This window comes from Crotalus tigris, unplaced genomic scaffold, assembly GCF_016545835.1.
Source record: "Crotalus tigris isolate CLP2741 ecotype Arizona unplaced genomic scaffold, ASM1654583v1 scf7180000018371.15429387391:27106975, whole genome shotgun sequence".
NCBI lineage: Eukaryota > Metazoa > Chordata > Lepidosauria > Squamata > Viperidae > Crotalus > Crotalus tigris.
In genome coordinates, this window is record NW_024096970.1 from 3,320,812 (window position 1) to 3,339,963 (window position 19,152).

General features: G+C 39.3%; 1 protein-coding gene across 2 annotated transcripts in view; it reads left to right on the top strand.

Moving 5' to 3' along the window:
- NR2E1 (nuclear receptor subfamily 2 group E member 1) overlaps nucleotides 1-17,297 on the top strand; it is a 30,466-nt gene extending 13,169 nt beyond the window's left edge. The window contains exons 3-10 of one of the 2 annotated variants that reach the window (XM_039351140.1): nucleotides 5,392-5,479; nucleotides 6,661-6,896; nucleotides 8,619-8,765; nucleotides 11,071-11,124; nucleotides 13,864-13,960; nucleotides 14,348-14,497; nucleotides 15,340-15,445; nucleotides 16,098-17,297. In XM_039351140.1, coding sequence (XP_039207074.1) covers nucleotides 5,392-5,479; nucleotides 6,661-6,896; nucleotides 8,619-8,765; nucleotides 11,071-11,124; nucleotides 13,864-13,960; nucleotides 14,348-14,497; nucleotides 15,340-15,445; nucleotides 16,098-16,260 — 1,041 coding nt within the window. In that variant the 3' untranslated portion in view covers nucleotides 16,261-17,297. The remainder of the gene's footprint in view (nucleotides 1-5,391; nucleotides 5,480-6,660; nucleotides 6,897-8,618; nucleotides 8,766-11,070; nucleotides 11,125-13,863; nucleotides 13,961-14,347; nucleotides 14,498-15,339; nucleotides 15,446-16,097) is intronic. The other variant, XM_039351141.1, reaches the window with a different exon arrangement.
- Nucleotides 17,298-19,152: the final 1,855 nt, after the last annotated feature.

The following is a 19,152-nucleotide window of genomic DNA, read 5'->3' on the forward strand; positions in this document are numbered from 1 at the left end:
GTCCACATGCCTTAAAATTGTCAAAGTTGAGAAACACTGTAATAAATCTAGCCTTTCTGCCACCCAACAAAATACATTTGTCTTGCTGAAATCCAGAGATGATTGGGTTATAATAAATGAGGTTAATTAAATGGAAGTTAAATTGATTTAATGAAAACCAAATGGTAGTAAATTAATTGAAAAGGAACTACTATTTAATATGACCCGGGGGAGTGAGGTGAAAATCCAGAGAAGAATTTATTGAGATTATTTGAATCAAAATCGGCTACCTTCTGTGAAATGTAAAGACACTCTAATCATTATTTCTAAATGTATGTAGATGAGTATGCTTCAGTTCTGAACGCCTTTGCCAAATGTGATCTACCAAATTCTTTTTTGAGGTGACATACTAATAAACACTCAGGATCTTTTAAGTCCAGAGCAATGTGCTTAGTTACACTTTAAATGGCGGATGTACCAGTAGTATTATATTTTTTAACTTTTCCTCAGGTTAAAAAAAGACAAATCCTTGAATAGAAATATATGACACAATTGTTACCTTATACTTATTTTTTCCTAAAATGGGCAGACACCTTTACTTGCATTCTAAAGTAGGACCTGACCCACAGTTGACTGAAGAGTCTCTGCCATTTGTTATACTTAAAAATTTGTTCTGAGCCTATTTTTTCTCCTGTCATACTGTGTTTCTCTTCATCCTATTGCCTCCCAGCTACATTGTTGCTTAGTTAACTGTCATGAAACTTTGGAGGTTGTGTGTGTGTGTGTGTGTGTGTGTGTGTGTGTGTGTGTGGTCATCTCACTTAGAACCAGAATGTTTGAGAACATAGTAATTTTTTTAAAGTGATAAAACCTAAACCTAATTTGAAGTTTTCCACTCACTTCTTGAGGGAAGCCAAGTAGCCTGAATAAAGCAGAAAGATCTTTAGGGAACCAGAGAAAAATGAAAAGTTGAGAATTAGGAGTTGTAAATATCCAGCACCATCTATATATCTCAGTTTTACAAAATCAAGGTATTTATAAAATATTGAGCGTTGCATCATTTCCTCCATGTGGGGCCATGGTTGATTTCAGTCTCTACTGCTCATCCCTCCTTTGCCCCAATTATTACCTGAGAAACTGACTTAAATACTTTTTCTCCAGTACGTTAATGCTCCAATTCATTTGGAGTTTATAGAAAGAAACCAAAGTAAGAGTGAAATGAGAATTGCTTCTGTAGTCAGACAGGTCTCTTAAGAACATTAGGCTCCTAACGCTACCATTGTCCAGACCAGTGTTTTGTTTTGTTTTTTTAAAAATATGGAAGACTCCAGAAGAGCTTTTAACGTTTATATTAAAATTTTAAAATGACGTATTTACTTCCATTGCAGCGTATTATTTTTCAACATAGGTTGGCATTTTTTTAAAAAAAAATTTTTTTTTTTTTGAGAAAGCCTTGGGGGATGATTGCTCTAGTCCAGTGTTTCTCAACCTTGACAATTTTAAGGCATGTGGACTTCAACTCCCAGAATTCCACAGCCAGCAACGCTGGCTGTGGAATTCTGGGAGTTGAAGTCCACATGCCTTAAAATTGTCAAGGTTGAGAAACACTGCTCTAGTCTAGATCAAAACTTGCAGCTCTGTCTCCTCTGGCAGGAGTCATATTGAGACATGTTGCTGAAGTTCATTTCCCATTAGCCCCAACGAGCAACGTCTGGGGTCAGGCCAGTTTCGCCATTCCTGTTAAAGACCAATCTTCTCCAATAAGGTGCTCCTCCAACACGTTATTAGATGACAGTTTCCCTCTGCCGCCAGTGAAGATGACGGCTGCTAAGCGGATCTTCCAGCGCCTGCTCTCCGGGCGAGTTGTCGGGGGACTTCGCTCTTCTCGTCCAGCTCAGAGCCGCCAGCGTCTAACTTCCGAGCCAGGGTGCGCAGGCGCAGGACTCTAGGTCCGCAGCGCTTCAGTTCTTCAGAGCGCCGCGAGCGAGTTCTGCCCACTGCCGTCGAGGGCAAAGCGGGCGTCCTTGCAGGCGTGGAAAAGCGACAACCTTTTGCCCCGCCCCGTTCAGTTAGCAGGACCTGCAATTCAGCGGAATTCCTGTTGCAATTCCCGATCTCAACGGGCTCTTCGGAATGCGTGCCTACTGTTTGAACGAATAGAATAGAATAGAATAGAACAGAATAGAATAGAATAGAATATAGATATAGATATAGATATAGATATAGAATATATATATAGCTGAATAGAATAGAATAGAAATATAGAATGATATAGAATATAGATATAGATGAATAGAAATATAGAATAGATATAGATATAGAATATAGATATAGATGAATAGAATAGAATAGAATAGAAATATAGAATAGAATAGATACATAGATATAGAATATAGATATAGATGAATAGAATAGAATAGAAATATAGAATAGAAATATAGAATAGAATAGCTATAGATATATAGATATAGAATATAGATATAGATGAATAGAATAGAAATATAGAATATAGATATAGATGAATAGAAATATAGAATATATATATATATATCTATATAGAATATAGATATAGATGAATAGAATAGAAATATAGAATAGAAATATAGAATAGGTATAGATATAGAATATAGATATAGATATAGATGAATAGAATAGAATAGAAATATAAAATAGAATAGAATAGATATAGATATATAGATATAGAATATAGATATAGATGAATAGAATAGAACAGAATAGAAATATAGAATAGAATAGATATAGAATATAGAATATAGATAGAATAGAATAGAATAGAATAGAATAGAATAGAATAGAATAGAATAGAATAGAATTATTGGCCAAGTGTGATTGGCCACAAGGAATTTGTCTCCGGTGCATAAGCTCTCAGAGAACATGCAAGCAACAAGTAATAAATCATGACCAATGAGGGATGAGTTCAGTGAGTCAGTTTAGTAATCCTTGAAGCGTTAAAATTCGCTCCAAAACAGACCTGTCTTAGAATTGCTGGGTTATCTTCCCGCTCTTTTGGCAGCTATAGGAGGGGGCCAGGGAGGGAAGCAGCCAGGCTGCCTTGTTAAAAGAGGAATTGCTGGAAACGGGCTCTGCTTTTAGACAGGATTCACGTCGTTCTAAGTTCTGATTCCTTGAAGCGCGATTTGGCTAAGCCATAAACCTGCTGGATTCATCCAGCAAGCTAAACCGAGTCCAGACAGAGCCCTGAAAGAAAGTCTCCGTTCCCTTTCCCTCTTCCGGAAAAGGAGAGGGTGTGGGTGGGTGGGTTTGTAGCCAGCTCCCTTTCACCCTTCTGCTGACGATGCCCCATTACCAGTGGCTGCTGGAAGGCTTTGCCGAGCAGCAAAGGCCAGGAGCCCCAGCCTCCGTGCTTCGATCGCCCTTCAATGGGAGCGAACCCCTTCTGTCCAACTCTGCTCGGAAACGCCTCCAATTGATTTCAGGGAGGCTTATTCCGAGGGCAGCAGAGGGGGGGGGACTTTTCTGCCCCCTCAAGATTCAATCCTCCGGGTGCAAGTAAGTCTCTGTGTCACCCGATTACCTACGCCGAAATTAGGTGTGCGCAGCGCAGCGGAGTTTCCGCCCAGTTCAGCGAGCCTCGGAGCTCTCGTCGACCCTACGAAGTTCGGGCTAGGCACAGAGCGGGTCTCCTGACCCCGAAGCCGCCCCTCCTTTCTCCAAAGTTGGACCCCAGGCTTATCCGCAAGCAGCTTCTCAACGAGCTATAGCAGAGGGAGCTCGCCTTTGGTCTTTCTCGGGGGGGGGGGAGCACGTCCTTCCCCCCCCCCCGAGTCAGCCCCACCACCCGCGGCTTTGACACGCTTCCCACGAAGCTGTCCAAAAGTTGTCCACGGTCGAACAGACTAGAAGGGAAAGAGGCAGGAAAGTGGGTGCTTATGCTGGTGTTCCTACACCGGGGGATTGGTTTCTGTTACCTTACATTTGGAATTTTAAGACACCCTCTCAACATAATTTCAACTTTTCTTGTTGGTTCCATCGCAACTGCTTTGCATGCAGAAGGCGTGGGATTTGTGATCAGTGTCTCGCTGCCCATTATAGAGCTAAATCTGTTTTGTAATTTTCTCCCTTGAGTTCCCTCCCCGCCAGCCAGTGGAGTTCTATGAACACTTAACCCAATACATTCAGCCGGTGATTGCTTCACCATAATTTGGATTTGCTTGGGTGTCATGCATTTCTACTTGACAGAGTGTAGGCTCCTGGCTAATAACCAATGAGGTATTGGCCGGCTGGAGAAATAGTGAGGCACCCCAGTCAGTCCAGGAGGCTTGAGAAGGCCTCCATACAAACTAAAACAACTCTATCAGCAGCCTGATATAGTCCGTCAATTTATGCCCCCCTTAAAAAAAAAAAACCCAAGGAGGAAAGTCTTATGGAGACATAAGAAACTGGGAGGAAGACAGGGGTGGGGAGATGAGGAGAACCTTTGAGTAGGCTGTAATAGAAAGATGTTCAATATCAGATTGATGAATCAGTCCTCTGGTGAAAACGAGATTTTCAAGAGCGTTGGAAGGGAGCTGTCTTGGGTGCTGAAGGAACCTCATTGTCCTAGTACAGTGATGGCGAACCTTTTAGAGACCGAGTGCCCAAACTGCAACCCAAAACCCACTTATGCATGGTCGGGTGCCGGGTGGGTGTGGCCCCTTGGGTGGGCGTGGCCCCTTGGGTGGGCGTGGCCCCTTGGGTGGGCGTGGCTGCAGTGATAACGGCAGACTGGGTGGGTCTAAAAAGTTCAATCAATCAAGTCCAACTTTGCAAGATCCTTTTCTTTCCCGTGAGAAGTTGAAATTGACTGATTGAACCTTTTTTTTTTTTTTGCACATGGCGGTGGAGGCCTAAAACGAAAAGGTTTTATAAAACCCAGCTGAAGGCTTAGGACTGGGGAGACGGCGTGCGTGCCCACAGAGAGGGCTCTGAGTGCCGCCTCTGGCACCCGTGCCATAGGTTTGCCACCACTGTCCTAGTATCCTGTCGACACTTATCAGTACTGCTATGAAATACAAAAGTTAAATTATGATATTTCTGAGTTGCACCAGATTGGGAAAAGCTGATCCATAGAGCTTCTTCTATTACTTGCCTTCTGATATGCTAGTTATATCTGTTAACGTACATTATTTGAGCTGATTGTTCAGAATAGGAATTGTAGCTAATAAACCTAAAGAACACCAGATTGGGGAATAATGTGTGTGTGTGGTTCTGTTTTTTCTTAGGTGATTTCCATTTTCTTTTTCTGGAGTAATCTAAAATGAAGCTCTATTCTGCATAATACATGTATTTGTGTGTATTGAGACATATTATCAAGCACCCTTCCATTCTATAAGTTGAGTGTTGACAGATTTACTTTTGTCCCTCCCTTTTACTTAAATATCTGTGTTTCAGGGAGGCTGTCCAGTGGACAAGACACACAGGAACCAATGCAGAGCATGTCGGCTGAAGAAATGCTTGGAAGTCAACATGAATAAAGATGGTATTTTTGCATCCTTTCACATTCTTTCCTGTGCCCCAATTATTGCTCAGATAATTTGCTATGCTTTTTGTATTCCTACATCTTTGTCTCTGTGTCTTTTTATAAGCAACAGTAGCTTGTTTCCTAATCTAAACTTATTTTGAGACATTTGGCTTAATAATAGCTTTCCACAGTGGTCTCCATTCAAATCCAGTGTTTACATATTAGATTGCCTATTTAAACAGACATCCTAATATGCAGATAGTGAACAGTGGGATTTATTTTCAGTTATAGGATTCCACAAAAACTAAATGTGAGGAGTATCAAGATAGTTTAACAAAACTATATATTATATCATCAAAAGCAATATCTGGTTGATTGATTGATTGAGCTTCTACACAGTACTTTTATTGTCACAGCATCAATGTATATTAAAAGTACTTTTTGTTTCCATCGACATGGTGCTTCAAAACTAGATTCCCTTTTTTGTGATCATCTTCAACAACTCATTATACCAATACATCCCCAGTCATGTTATTTTTTTAATGTACTGGCCAATTAATCCAAATAGGAGATTCTCTACTGCTACCATCAGATTTATAATAAATCAAATCTATTTCTTTTACTATTTTCCAATTGTTATCAATTTTCCATTTCTCTTGAGACCCCTGAAATTTCTTAATTTATGAATTATTTAGGCTTGTAGGCAGCACAGAGTTGTCTTAATATTCTGTATTCTATTTGAACTACTTCTCAGATATAATCATGTGCAGTTATCATTGAAGATTTAACTACTTAGTTAATACAATCTGAAAAATTTAGTTCATTGCCACAAGTTCTTTGTCTGTGATACAGAGAGCATTATCTCTCAATCTGTCATCTGTCTGTCCATTTCTTCCAAGGAGATTAATAAATATTCCTTTCTGGTCTTCTTTTGGTCCCCCTTATAGCATATGTTAAAATTATGTTGCTAATGCTTTCACTCTCAAGAAATAGTTTTTTTCCCCTAAACATCTCATGATATTTCAACAGGTTAGCAAATTATCAATTGGTCTTTGAAAAGCAATAGTTAAGTGTTAAACTTGTTTTTACACAGATATGATCAAACTTAAAAAGACATGTATATATCTCAGCAAATTGATTGAAAATGGTTATGTCTTCTCCTAATCTTCTCCTTCTCCTTTGCCTTCTCATTTTTCCAGCTGTTCAACATGAAAGGGGACCAAGAACATCTACCATCAGGAAACAAGTAGCTCTATATTTCAGAGGGCATAAACAAGATAACGGAAGCACACCACACTTCTCCTCTGCAGCTCTGCCTGCTCCAGCTTTCTTCACTGCAGTCACACAGCTGGAACCTCACAATCTAGAACTAGCCACAGTTTCTACAGCATCTGAAAGGCAGAATCTAGTTGGCTTAGCTCAGCCAACTCCAAAGGTTTGCCCCTTTATTCTTCTTTATTATGGGAAATGCAAGGTTGTCCCAACAAACTCCAGACAAGGAAACCAGGCACTGCAGTCTTGACAAAGACTTTTCTTCAATTGAATATTTTGTCCCTGTGCAGTGGTTTCTTTTATCTGGGCTGTAGTGTCATGACTCACCTGAATAAATAAACAACAGAAGTGTATTTATTTATTTAATTTTATCCTGCCCAATTCCAAAATGACTCTGGTGGTTCAGGGTATACCAAGAAAATATATCCAAAACAATCAACTAACCAGAAGCTCCCTAACTGTCAAAGAAAAATTACTGTATAAAAACCTGGGGTTAATGAAGAACACAGAAGTTCATTCCACCATGTCTTGTATTGGTTACTCTCCAGTAAACCTATTTAATATTGAGCTTGAATGACTAGTAAATTTTATTTTGACTGCTAAATGTTAGACATGACTGTGATGATTAACTTGTTGACATATCCTGCTTGCTTTATGTGGACAAGTTAATAGTGGCTCACCTATTATTCTGCATGTTGGCTGTTTGCTAAGAAAAGCAGCCCTCTTCAATGCTTAACATTGTGCTGATGCAAGTGGTCCCAAGTAATTACTGATGCATCAGTCTAGGATGGTGCTTAGATGAGTTGCCACTGCACCTCTTCTGACATATTTGGTTGTATCCAGCAACAGTTGGGACAGTAGCAGAATGGAACAGAAACCAGAAGATTATCCAATACAATTGTAACCAAACCTAATCAACTTGGTGCTATCCTGTGCACTTTTAAAGTGTCTATCATTTAATGCAAGGATAGATAACTTTCTGGTGGCTTAACTTTTTAAGTTAAAAAAACCTTGGCCTTCAAGGTGAAAGGGTATGACTGGTGATGTGATCATACTGGAATGGGCAGGGCCAAAAGTGTTGCTCCTCTTTTTTTACATTTGAGGAAATGGAGGCCTTTTAAGATACAAAATGGGCACTACCATAGTGTATAACTCTTGGCGACTTAAGTTACCTATTTTGCTCCTTAATTCTTCTCAAAACATGAAAAAAGTGAGATAACACATCTTCTATTTCTGCCTCTATAAAGCAAACTCGCTCTTCCTGAGCTTGACTTCTGGTTACTACATGGATACACTCATGTTGTTTTCTTGACAACCAGCTGGAAATAGTTTGTCCTTACCTCTGCAACTTTTAAAACTTCCCAGACAAATTTACAGCTCTTGGATTTTATTGTTGAATTTAAATCCAAACCTATGTAGCTTTTTTTAAAAAAAATTGCTAAGGATGGCTAGGTACTCCAACACAGTGTTGCTTATTTGTGCATATCTGGCTTCTCTCTGTGCCTGTGTACATGTACCAATATGCACCACTATATGTATTGTATGTGAATGTGCCTGGGCATAAGCTTTCCGCAAGAAACACAATCCAGCATCAACTTCTAGCCTGTACTTTTTCTGGGGAAAGAATGGCCATTTAAGGTACAAACCGTACAGTCTCCTTAGCCAGTACCTCATCTATATTCATAGTACCGTAGATAAAGAGTGAATTCAGATAACGGATAGAAATACAAGGTTGTGCTTGGTTACCAAATCTCCCCTTTCCATTTTTTCTCCTGTCCTATTCAGATTTTATCTCTCTGAGAAATAGATAAATAATTAAGAAATGCATTTGTTTAAATGGGTGCTCCTTTGCCAACCATCCATTTTTCCAAAACATTGTTACTAGTATCCACATGAAGTCAGCGGTACTCCCATGTACCTGTACGAAGTGGCCACAGAATCCGTCTGCGAGTCTGCAGCAAGGCTTCTCTTTATGAGCATCAAGTGGGCCAAGAGTGTCCCGGCCTTTTCTACTCTCTCCTTACAAGATCAGGTAAACCTTACACAGGGGTGATGAGGAAGAGGTGTCTGGCCGTGTTGTTTCCTTTACTCATCCTTCGAGGTTGATTTACTTTTGGGATCACGGGTGCTCTGCTAACCAAACGAATAAGAGATTTGTGTGATTTATCCCTCACCTTTTCCTTTGGCGAATATTCAAGCCAGCTAAAGGATTTTTAAAAAAATGAATAATAAAATCAATAATAAAATCATAGGACAGCCCAAAGCCTGGCAAAGGTGATGTGTCTATGGGTTTCATAAACATGGAAAGGGTGGCCGTTAAGTGCAAAGAGAGACAGAGAAGGAGGAATTCACTGCACTTGTTCTGAAGGGCGAGAAACGTTTGTGGGAGTTTGGGGCAGGCAGGGAATATAGTTTTTTTTCTGGGGGGGAGGGGGGAGGCAAGGGAAAGGTAGCCAGTTGCCTCTGGCATGGAGCCTTGCGAATGCTGCCATGTACAGCCAGTGAAGGGAGGAGAGTAGCATGAGTCAGAAACGGGTGGCTGAATAGATTTGGGCAGGGGGTGGGGAGATCCCTTTATTCCAGTGGTTCTCAACCTTTCTAATGCCGCGACCCCATAATATAGTTCCCCCTGTTGTGGTGACCCCCAACCACTTATACATCACTGGGTGCCAGGGGCGTGGCCAAAGAAAAGGGGAAAAAAATGGCAGACAGCCTTGTTTGGCGACCCCCGTGAAATGGTCGTTCGACCCCAAATGGGGTCCCGACCCACAGGTTGAGAACCACTGCTTTAGTCTGTGAAACCTAGTCTGAAAAAACTTGCTTGAGATCAGTCTCTTTCTTCCATAGCAGAGAGCCTGGCTGCCTGCTTGAAATATCTGGCATAGTACAACAAGATTCCCTTCGCAGAGAGCCAGCTCAGCTTTTTAGCACCCCGTGAAGGCGATGGACTGAGAGCTCTTTGCCACCGACTTGTGTTGCGATAGAAAATAAGGCTGGGTGTTATTTGGTTTTATATTTAAATTGTGACTTCTCCTGTTGAAGCTGAGATTTCTACACCTGATTTCCCCTGGCAAGGCAAGGCTCCCACCAATCAGCTCCCACCAATCAACTTTTATTTATTTTAAAGGATACAGAATGCAATAAATATATGAACTGCACAGGTTTCTGAAAGGCTTCAAGGGCAAATTCTGACAAGCAGATTTTTAGGAAGAAGGAAGGAGCAAGATCCATTAACAAAAAAATCCACTCCAGGGAGCAGGTTGAGACTTGGACAGTGGCCTCCAGCAGCGGATAATGGGTAGAAAAACCGCAATTCTTACCAGTTCTTTTTTTTGGGGGGGAAATCCTCTCCTCCCCCATAACACAATTTCTCTAAATTGGAGAACAGTCTGTTTGCATATCCTGTTCCACTTCTTCTTTTCTTCCCAGTTTAGTTTCCCTCCTACAGTGCAAAGACACACAAAGTAGTCAACAACATTTGAGCTTGATCCTGCTTATATCATTTTGATTGGATCAAGAGTTCAATGGGGGCTTTCCCAAAATGATTTGTATTTGGACCCTCTGCATCTCAACAGGTGTCAAATGGCACTTAATTCTTATTGACTCTTATGTCTCTTTTCCTGTCTCCCATTGATTGCAACCAAAAAGGTTGGCAAGGCCAACTTTCTGTGGGTCTGGTTATCTAATGGATTTGGTTAAGTTAACTCTGTTTCTATAGGATAGAAGGTGTTTTTTTTTCTTTTTTTCTTTTTAAATAATCACATTGAATTTGACCTGGTTTAAATGATAGCCATTTACTATGAATAATAATTGTTATGCATATTAAGCGTTGTCAGCTTTAATCAGCAACTGCTAGTATCTTTGTTGATTTCTGCTTTCTTAAGGGTACAGTGCAGATACCTTATTAAATTAGCTCCCCTCCCCCATGCTTCTGTAGGCTTCTTTTTATAACATTACATTTATATGGATGATTTCTGTGAGATATAGGATACCTAAACTGAAAATTCAGATCCAATATCAACCTGTTTCTTCACTGTGTATTTTTAATGCAAATAAGGGGTTATCAATGTAATGGAAAAAATCATATGAACGCTAGATCAGTGTTTCTCAATCTTGACAATTTTAAGGCATGTGGACTTCAACTCCCAGAATGCTGGCTGTGGAATTCTGGGAGTTGAAGTCCACATGCCTTAAAATTGTCAAGGTTGAGAAACACTGCGCTAGATTATATTTCATTCCCCCCTCCCCGGCCCATTTATTCTATACTGTGACATTCCCAGCATATTATTGAAAGGCCTAGCATGTGTATGTGATTGTATTTGCTTCCTTATTATTAGGCTATCAAACCTGGGCTGCAAATATCAGAACAATCAGTAGATGGCAGCACAGAGGTAAGAGTTTTATGTATCACTTTGCTGCCATCTGGTGGCTGTTCAGGTTGTTGTAGCACAAATATGCTAGTCCAGTATTAACCTTTCTCCCATCTGGACTTCTTCAGATATATCACTCTCCAAAATCTCCCAGCTTTAAAGATGGTTTTTGAAATCCAAATAGGTGGACAGCACCAGAACATCTTCCAGTGTAATTTTTCCACTAAGAAATACCTGTGTATTGGTATGTGCATGTTAGGGAGGTGGGGGTGGGGGAATTTCAGAGAAATGAGGGTCCTATCAATATACTAGGAATGGCTTACTGCAGATTAAACTTATCACCGAACAGATCGCTTTGAAATAGGCCTATTATCCATGTCAGGAATCAGATTATCCTGTCATTTTAAATGAACTGACTGCATATTTAGCACTCAAAATTAAAGGCGAGTTTCATGAGTTGTTACGTGAAATTAATCCACCCTTTTAAAGCCCAAGGATTTCATTAACTGCGCCATTATCCCCTCTAGGTTTTGAGACCAGACTCTGAGATGCAAAGTTTCGGCTTACTCCAAATTGAGAATTACAGGCTGCAATTGGAACGGTTTTTTCCCTTCTATTGTTCTCCCACTTCTCTTAAATGCAGCTTCTTGTTTCAATAATTATAGTCAATAATGAGGGAGACAGAAAGAGTGACAGAGTTACTCTTCTGCTGTTACTAGTGGGCTGTTTAAAGCTCAAGCTTCTGCACCTACACTAGGATGCAGATTTATTGAGTTTAACAGGAGTTATAGTTGCACAGCTATGCTTATGAGAATAACATTATAATTGCTAGATGTATATGTAGAAAGGGAAATATTTGCAAGGTGATCGCTACAGTACGCCATCTTGTCATGTGTTGGAGGTGTACAAATCTGTTCTTGAATAGCAATATTGCAGCAAATTAAAAGTCAAACAAAAAGGCAACCATCCATCTCTGAGTCCCACAAAAGAAGGATGTCCCATCTTTTGGGTCTCGAAGGACACACTTTGATGTTTTTGTGGAGAGCAACAACTGCTATGAAAATGTAAAGCGAGTGAGACCACATTATAGACATAAACAAGGATAGGATTTAGTTGTTTGGGATATTTTTAAAAAAACAACAACATTTGAGCCTCCCAAAAGATGTGAAACTAATATTCAAGTGGTGGAGTTAAATGACATTCTGGAGGCCCTAAAAAGAAGGCCTGGATAGATATGGGCACACTTCTGCTATAATCAGATAAGAGCAAAGGTAGAAATTAAACGATAAACAACAAACAAGCAAAACGATTCCTTCTTTCCAGTTCTGGTCTTTTCTGCCTTTTTAGCTACAAATCTGCTCAAAAAAATCTGTCCATGAGAAAGGGACAAAGAACTGAGGGGCTGGAGTTGGGAAGAAGACCCATTCTGTTGATTTGACAATAGTCACAATTTTTGTGACCCAAACATAAGGGCTGTTAGTCCTGCTGACTTCATAGGGGACAATTGCTGTGAAAAACAGGCCAAAAGGAAAGTATTCCTAGATGAAGCAGTCCATCAAAGACTAAGGGGCCGGACTTGCCTAGTATGATAAACCATAAACTTTCCAACCACATTGTAGTCTAAGAGGTTGTAAAAACCTAACCTGTGTAGTTAGTTTATTATGCTGTGTTAACTTAAGAATTGTAGAGTAAACCATGATTCAGTTACCCATAAAGGTATCATGAGAACATAGAAATATTCAGGTTTTCTACTCCTAGGGATTTTGGGCAGCATCTTGTCAGTTTATTTTTTAAAAAACCATCTCATCCAGCTTTTCAATGATCTGGTGGTTAAATGACATAATTATCCATCGAAGTTTCCAAGGCAACATATTATCCAGTGGGGAGGAGCAGCATTAGGATGCATTGACCCTGATATTTAGATATTTATTTATTTACACACACACACACACATACACACATACATACACACATTCACTCACGGGTCTCCCCTCTCTTCCAACCTTTCTATAAGTTATGTTTGGGAAATATGTCCCATTGTTTCCAGTGAGTATAACCAATGGGCAAACTGGATATTGTGGGGGGTTTTCATTGGATTTACAATTAGAATGAGCTTTTTTCCAATTTGGATTGAAGAAAGCAGTGGTAATGCAGCACCCAGGAGCAACCTGGGAAAGGAAGGGCTCTACCGCCCAAAGAGAAGAGGTTCCCCACTGATGCCAACAATATTTGTAGAGTAGTAATTTGCTTAGCCAATTTGGTCAATTTCACAAGAAAGTTGGATTGCAAAAGCAGAGATAATTGACTGAAGTTAACTCAGCTTCAAGAATGCAAATCATGCTCTGCTGTATTTGGTGCTAATGCATTATTAATGGCTGGGGGAAAAAAGAGCAAGGAGGGCGACTGCAATTTTAGATAAAGCATGAAGATATGGGCCAGTTGTTTAAGAGTGAAGTGCTGAGGTGCTGTTTATACATAAGTTCCTCCTTATGAAGCGATTCCTTTCAGAGCATCATCCCAACAAACACAGTTACATAATCTGGGGGAATCTGCTAATATTTCTGGATGCTAACAGACTCTTCTTCCTCAAAACGATAAAAGGATCACTAGAATAATCCAAGCAGGGGTGGGGTGGGGAAAGAGTAAGTATGGGCATTTTAAAGCCCTTTTTTTTTCAAACAGCAGAAATTTACATGTTGAAATTGTTTACCAATCTATAAATTATACACCATGTTATATCCTACCTCTATTGTATGACAGCTGATGCTTTTGGAAGATGCTTGGAGAGAACTGTTTGTTCTAGGAATAGCACAATGGGCCATTCCAGTTGATGCTAACACTCTACTGGCTGTATCGGGTAAGAATTGCACAATTTAATGACTTTGTTATAGAAATTACCATAAAAATACATTATTGAAAACAAGACAACATGTAAAGAATACCAAATCCGTTCCAAACAATAGAGTATACCTGTCATTTATAAATCTATATTTAAATGCAAATAATGTTGTTTTGTTGCATTCATGACTGCTTGCATTGTCATTTAAATGCAAATTACTGTGTTTGTTATCATCCAAGAAAAGATTTTGCACTAACTTTCCGACAATATCGTCAGTTTTGTGTCGAAGCAGATCTGAGAAAGTAACAATGGCACGTCTATTGATACTTTAAAAAAAAAACACCAATCTATCAAAGTACTTCAAATGACTTATTAGTGCATTCATTTCACACATTTTTTTTCCAGGCATGAATGGTGACAACACAGATTCTCAAAAGCTGAATAAGATTATCTCAGAAATACAAGCCTTACAGGAGGTGGTGGCTAGATTTAGACAGCTTCGGTTAGATGCCACAGAATTTGCCTGCCTCAAATGTATTGTCACTTTCAAAGCAGGTAAGAATATAAAGAAAGACTTACTAGCATGTATCAAGTTGCTGTGTCCCGTAGCTTGGTGACCTACCTCCAGTATTAATTGCAGAACATTTAAAATTATCATACTGTAAAAGAAAATAGATTTTTTTTTCTCCCCGACTGAGGCAGCAAAGAGATTCCAATGTGAAAAAATGTGCCCATCCTTGCTATTAGTTTAATTTTACTTTAGTTTCAGTCTGGTTGCTCTTTTAAGGAAGACATTACAGGTGTTGGGAGAATTTAGCATATTAATATCACTTCCTGTTTATATTAACAGGAAAGTTATATCAATATTAACGCCTTTGCATTAAAAGTAATCAAGTAATCCTGTTGAGGGGTACAGCAAGCAGTAAAGGAAATTAGAAACTTGCAATCTGTGATGTATTGAAAAATCCTATTTCTTTACATCCCGGGGATAACCCCAGGGCTGCCTGCTTCACATAGCATATGTGCACAGCAGAAGGACAAGGATAATGCAGAAATCACTCAAGCTTGGCTAAAGCCAGAGTTTCAGAATCTTGTAGTATCGAGTTTTCAATCTGTTTGGCTGGTGTTTCAAAACTGGAATTTTGCAAACAAGCTGTAGCACTTCTTAAGTGAAAATAAATAGAATTGTTTCTTAAACGCTGTTGCTCCCAGTTTTCCAGGCAAGTTGTCCTGCCAGTGCCCTCAAACCAAGATAACTGGCTCCATTAATTTAGTGCTATTATGAAATTGCCAATAGCTAATGAAGTGCAACCATCCTGCTAAGATTTGACTTGATTGTCCTGGTAATATGCGAAGAGTGGTTATCTCTCTGAGTTAAGTGGACTGTCTGCTTGCAGTACCTACACACAGCGGTTCTGAACTGAGAAGTTTTAGAAATGCTGCCGCCATTGCAGCTCTTCAAGATGAAGCTCAGCTCACCCTGAATAGCTACATTCATACGAGGTAAGGGTACCCCTAGTCCTACCTTTGTGAGAAATGGAGGCACCCTGGTTGCAGAGGTTGAGGAGCCTGTGAAGAAGAAAGGGGGACTCAAAAGGAAGAAGCACCCTGTGAAAGCAGGCTGCATTGCTTTGGTCCTTAGGATGCTTCTTAAATGCTTCCAAGTGAGCTGCCTCTGCCAGCTGGCTTTGACTCGGGAAAGAGATTTTGCTTTAGTTTTGATATTTTAATTCTGCTGGCATTTGGATGGCTTTCAGGACTCTAAATTATAACGTATGCATTTAATTTATATTTGTGTTGTCTTGGGGGGGGGAATTGATACATTTACTTAAATGTTACCCGTCACAATACAATCTCCGGAGAGTCACAATATACATACATTGATATAATAAAATCTCCTCTCCTCCAAAGCGGAGCAATTAATCTTTTTGACTAAAGCCTTTTTGAGCAAGTTGCTCCGATGTATAGGCCTACGTGCTGACCCTGGATGTAGAAATAAATAATCAAGGGCATTACTTCCTTTTCTGTTCAAAAGCACAATAAAGCTGTAGAGATGGCATTTTGCCTGCCTTTATCAAAAGAAAGGATCTATAGCTTTAACGTGGTTTATCAGTGTTATTTGTTCGTAGGATTAACCTCCACATTTGGTTTCTAGGTATCCTACCCAGCCGTGTCGTTTTGGGAAACTGCTGTTGCTCTTGCCAGCTTTACGTTCAATTAGTCCTTCAACGATAGAAGAAGTATTTTTCAAAAAAACAATTGGGAACGTGCCAATTACAAGACTGCTTTCAGATATGTATAAATCCAGTGACATATAGAACTGACACGGGGCAACCAAGAGAAGCCAGGTGATCATTTCTAAAGACCTTTTTTAACGAATGGAGAGCAAACATCAGATAAATAATTCTACAAGAAATGGGATCCTGGAGACATTTTATCCAACCACAAAATCAATCAATAGAGAACATTTTGTAAGTTTGGGAGAAAATATTGTTACATATTAAAACGGAGCTCAATTGAACTTGACAGCTGTTCCCACCGTTGCAGCTTGATGCTGCCCGTTCCGCTGTTGTTCTTAGATCCAGGTTTGGAAAAACCACAGTTTAAACAGGGAGAGATGACAAGGTGAAGCAAAAGAATCTCTAGGGTTTGTTTATTCCATACTCTGAAAAGTTGGGTAACCAAACGTTGTTCTGTTGTATTGTGTCATGAAGTGGCCTTCAACAATTTGTGTATATGTGGTTTTTTTTTTAACTAATTGTCGGTGAATCCTTTTTACATGACAGGTAATATTGAATACTAGGTTATCCAAACATTTATGGCAGTTATAACATAATAAAAGTGGCCTTTGCAATGAATTTTTAGGGTGTACTCTGGCAAATACCTTTTGAATTCAAATTTGCCAGGCTTGCTATTTAAGGTTTTTTTAAACCAATGGTGGACTTCATGCCTAAATCTTGACATCATTTCATTTCGGTTTAATATGTCAGACAGAAGAGCTTTAAAAAGAGTTTTCCTTTTTTTAGAAAAATACACACTAAGAGACTAAACAGCAAAACCAAATAAAAAAAAAATGGAGAGGACTGACGCAGTGACTTCATCGCTGTTCCACTGGCATAAGGCTGAAACCAAAGGCAATGATGCCCAAACTCCTTGTTAATGAGATGCATAAGAAGGGACCCATCTTACAAAAGAATGGAAAATATTATGAATTATTGAAAAATCAGTTGCTCAATACAACAAACGTAACTATCTTTGAGACTCTCTGGTCTGCTTGATACTGTACTAGGAAACACATCATTCCACTTATGGGTCATGTTGGCTAGGACTAGATGTTAAGATGGGGAAGGCTGTTGTAGATTATATATACTATATATATATATATATATATATATATATATATATATATATATATATATATATATATTTTATATATTGATGTACATACATTAAAGATCCATTAAAACCTTTCTCATATGCTTTCTAATCCTCACCACCCCAAGCACATTTATGAACTGCTTAAGTTGACGAGAGTATTAAAATGTAGGGAGGGGAAAATAACCATTGTACTTTTTTCAAGGTTTTTGTTTTAGGAAATAGCATTGAGAAAGGAAAATCAGCACTTGAAATATCATAGAATGAATAAACTTCTCTTGTACAAAAGTGAATTAACTGATTTGTGAAGTTAAGGTTGTAACCATTGTATTTACAAAGAATAAAAAAAATATATTAAATTTAAACTGGAACTACTATTAAGAATTGTTTCCCACTGATGCTAAATACATGTTCTTGATATTATTATATTAGCCAAAAAATATTAGATTAGCTTTTTGGCTTCTCAAGTACAACAATCGACTTTAGCATACACCAGGGGTTCTCAACCTTGGCAACTTTAAGACTTGTGGACTTCAATTCCCAGAATTCCTCAGCCAGCAAAGCTTTGCTGGCTGAGGAATTCTGGGAATTGAAGTCCACAAGTCTTAAAGTTGCCAAGGTTGAGAACCCCTGGCATACACCTACCAAAGTTCTGGGAGAGTATGCCATTCAGTACTGTATTTATTCTACTATGCTCAGAACAATCTAACAGGTTTGATATATCCCAATTCAATATTCATCCGAGGCAGATGAATTGGAGGGCAATGCTTTGTGTTTAAAGGAAGAAGCAGGCAATATTAGCCTGACAACTGAATTACACTAGCCAACTACATTTTAGCCTGAGAAGCTATATAGATCTAACTCAGTTTAGTTTATGGATATGCCATAAAAACACAGAAAATTGGGCCAATCGATTATTCATGTTTTAAGTTACTCTTGGGTAAGCAAGTGAACACAGTTACGCAGGACTGAAATTGGATTTTATGTGCATGCCTCTTTGCAAAGTAAAAATTGGGAAATTTGCAAGCAAGCCAGAGTCAGGCTAGAGCAGTAGTTCTCAACCTTTTTAATGCCGTGACCCCCAACCGGTCGTAAGTCAAGGACTACTCAACCGGTCGTAAGTTGAGGACTACTCAACTGGTGCAGCACTGTTTGCAGAATGGGACTTTTGGCGGGCTCAGCAGGGCAGAGACAACTTGGACAATTCCTACTGGCTTTTGAATGCCAATAGAATTAGACTCTATTCAAGAGAGTCTATTCTATTGGCTTTCAAAAGCCAATAGAATAAAAGAGAGTAGCACAGCTAAGGAAAAGGGGAAAAAAATGGCGGACTGCATTGTTTGGCGACCCCCATGAAATGGTCGTTCGACCCCAAATGGGGTCCCGACCCACAGGTTGAGAACCACTGGGCTAGAGGGAGTAAAGCAGTAAGCAAAATGAACACTGGGTCTGATTCAGTATAGTTGTGTCTTCAAAATCAAAGAATTCCAACATTTTAAAAAATAAAACTACTTGGGCCCAGCATTTGACACTTCAGTAGTAAGCCAATATTTAGGGAAGTTGTGCTATGTGCAATACTGTGTATCTTTAAAAAAAATCTCTTCGTCTGCCCCCACTACAAAAAGGACCACTTAATATATAGAAAAAGGACCGCTTAGTATATAGAGTACAGTCAGTTAAATCCTAGCTGGCAAAATAAATTGTTCTCAGAAATCAGTGTAGTCCCTGAAATGGATCAGGGCCATAATACTGGAATCCCACAATGGTGAGGCTTCTGTAACCAAGTATTCACACTTTCAAAGTGCCTGAGCATGGTAGGTGTGACAGCAATCTCC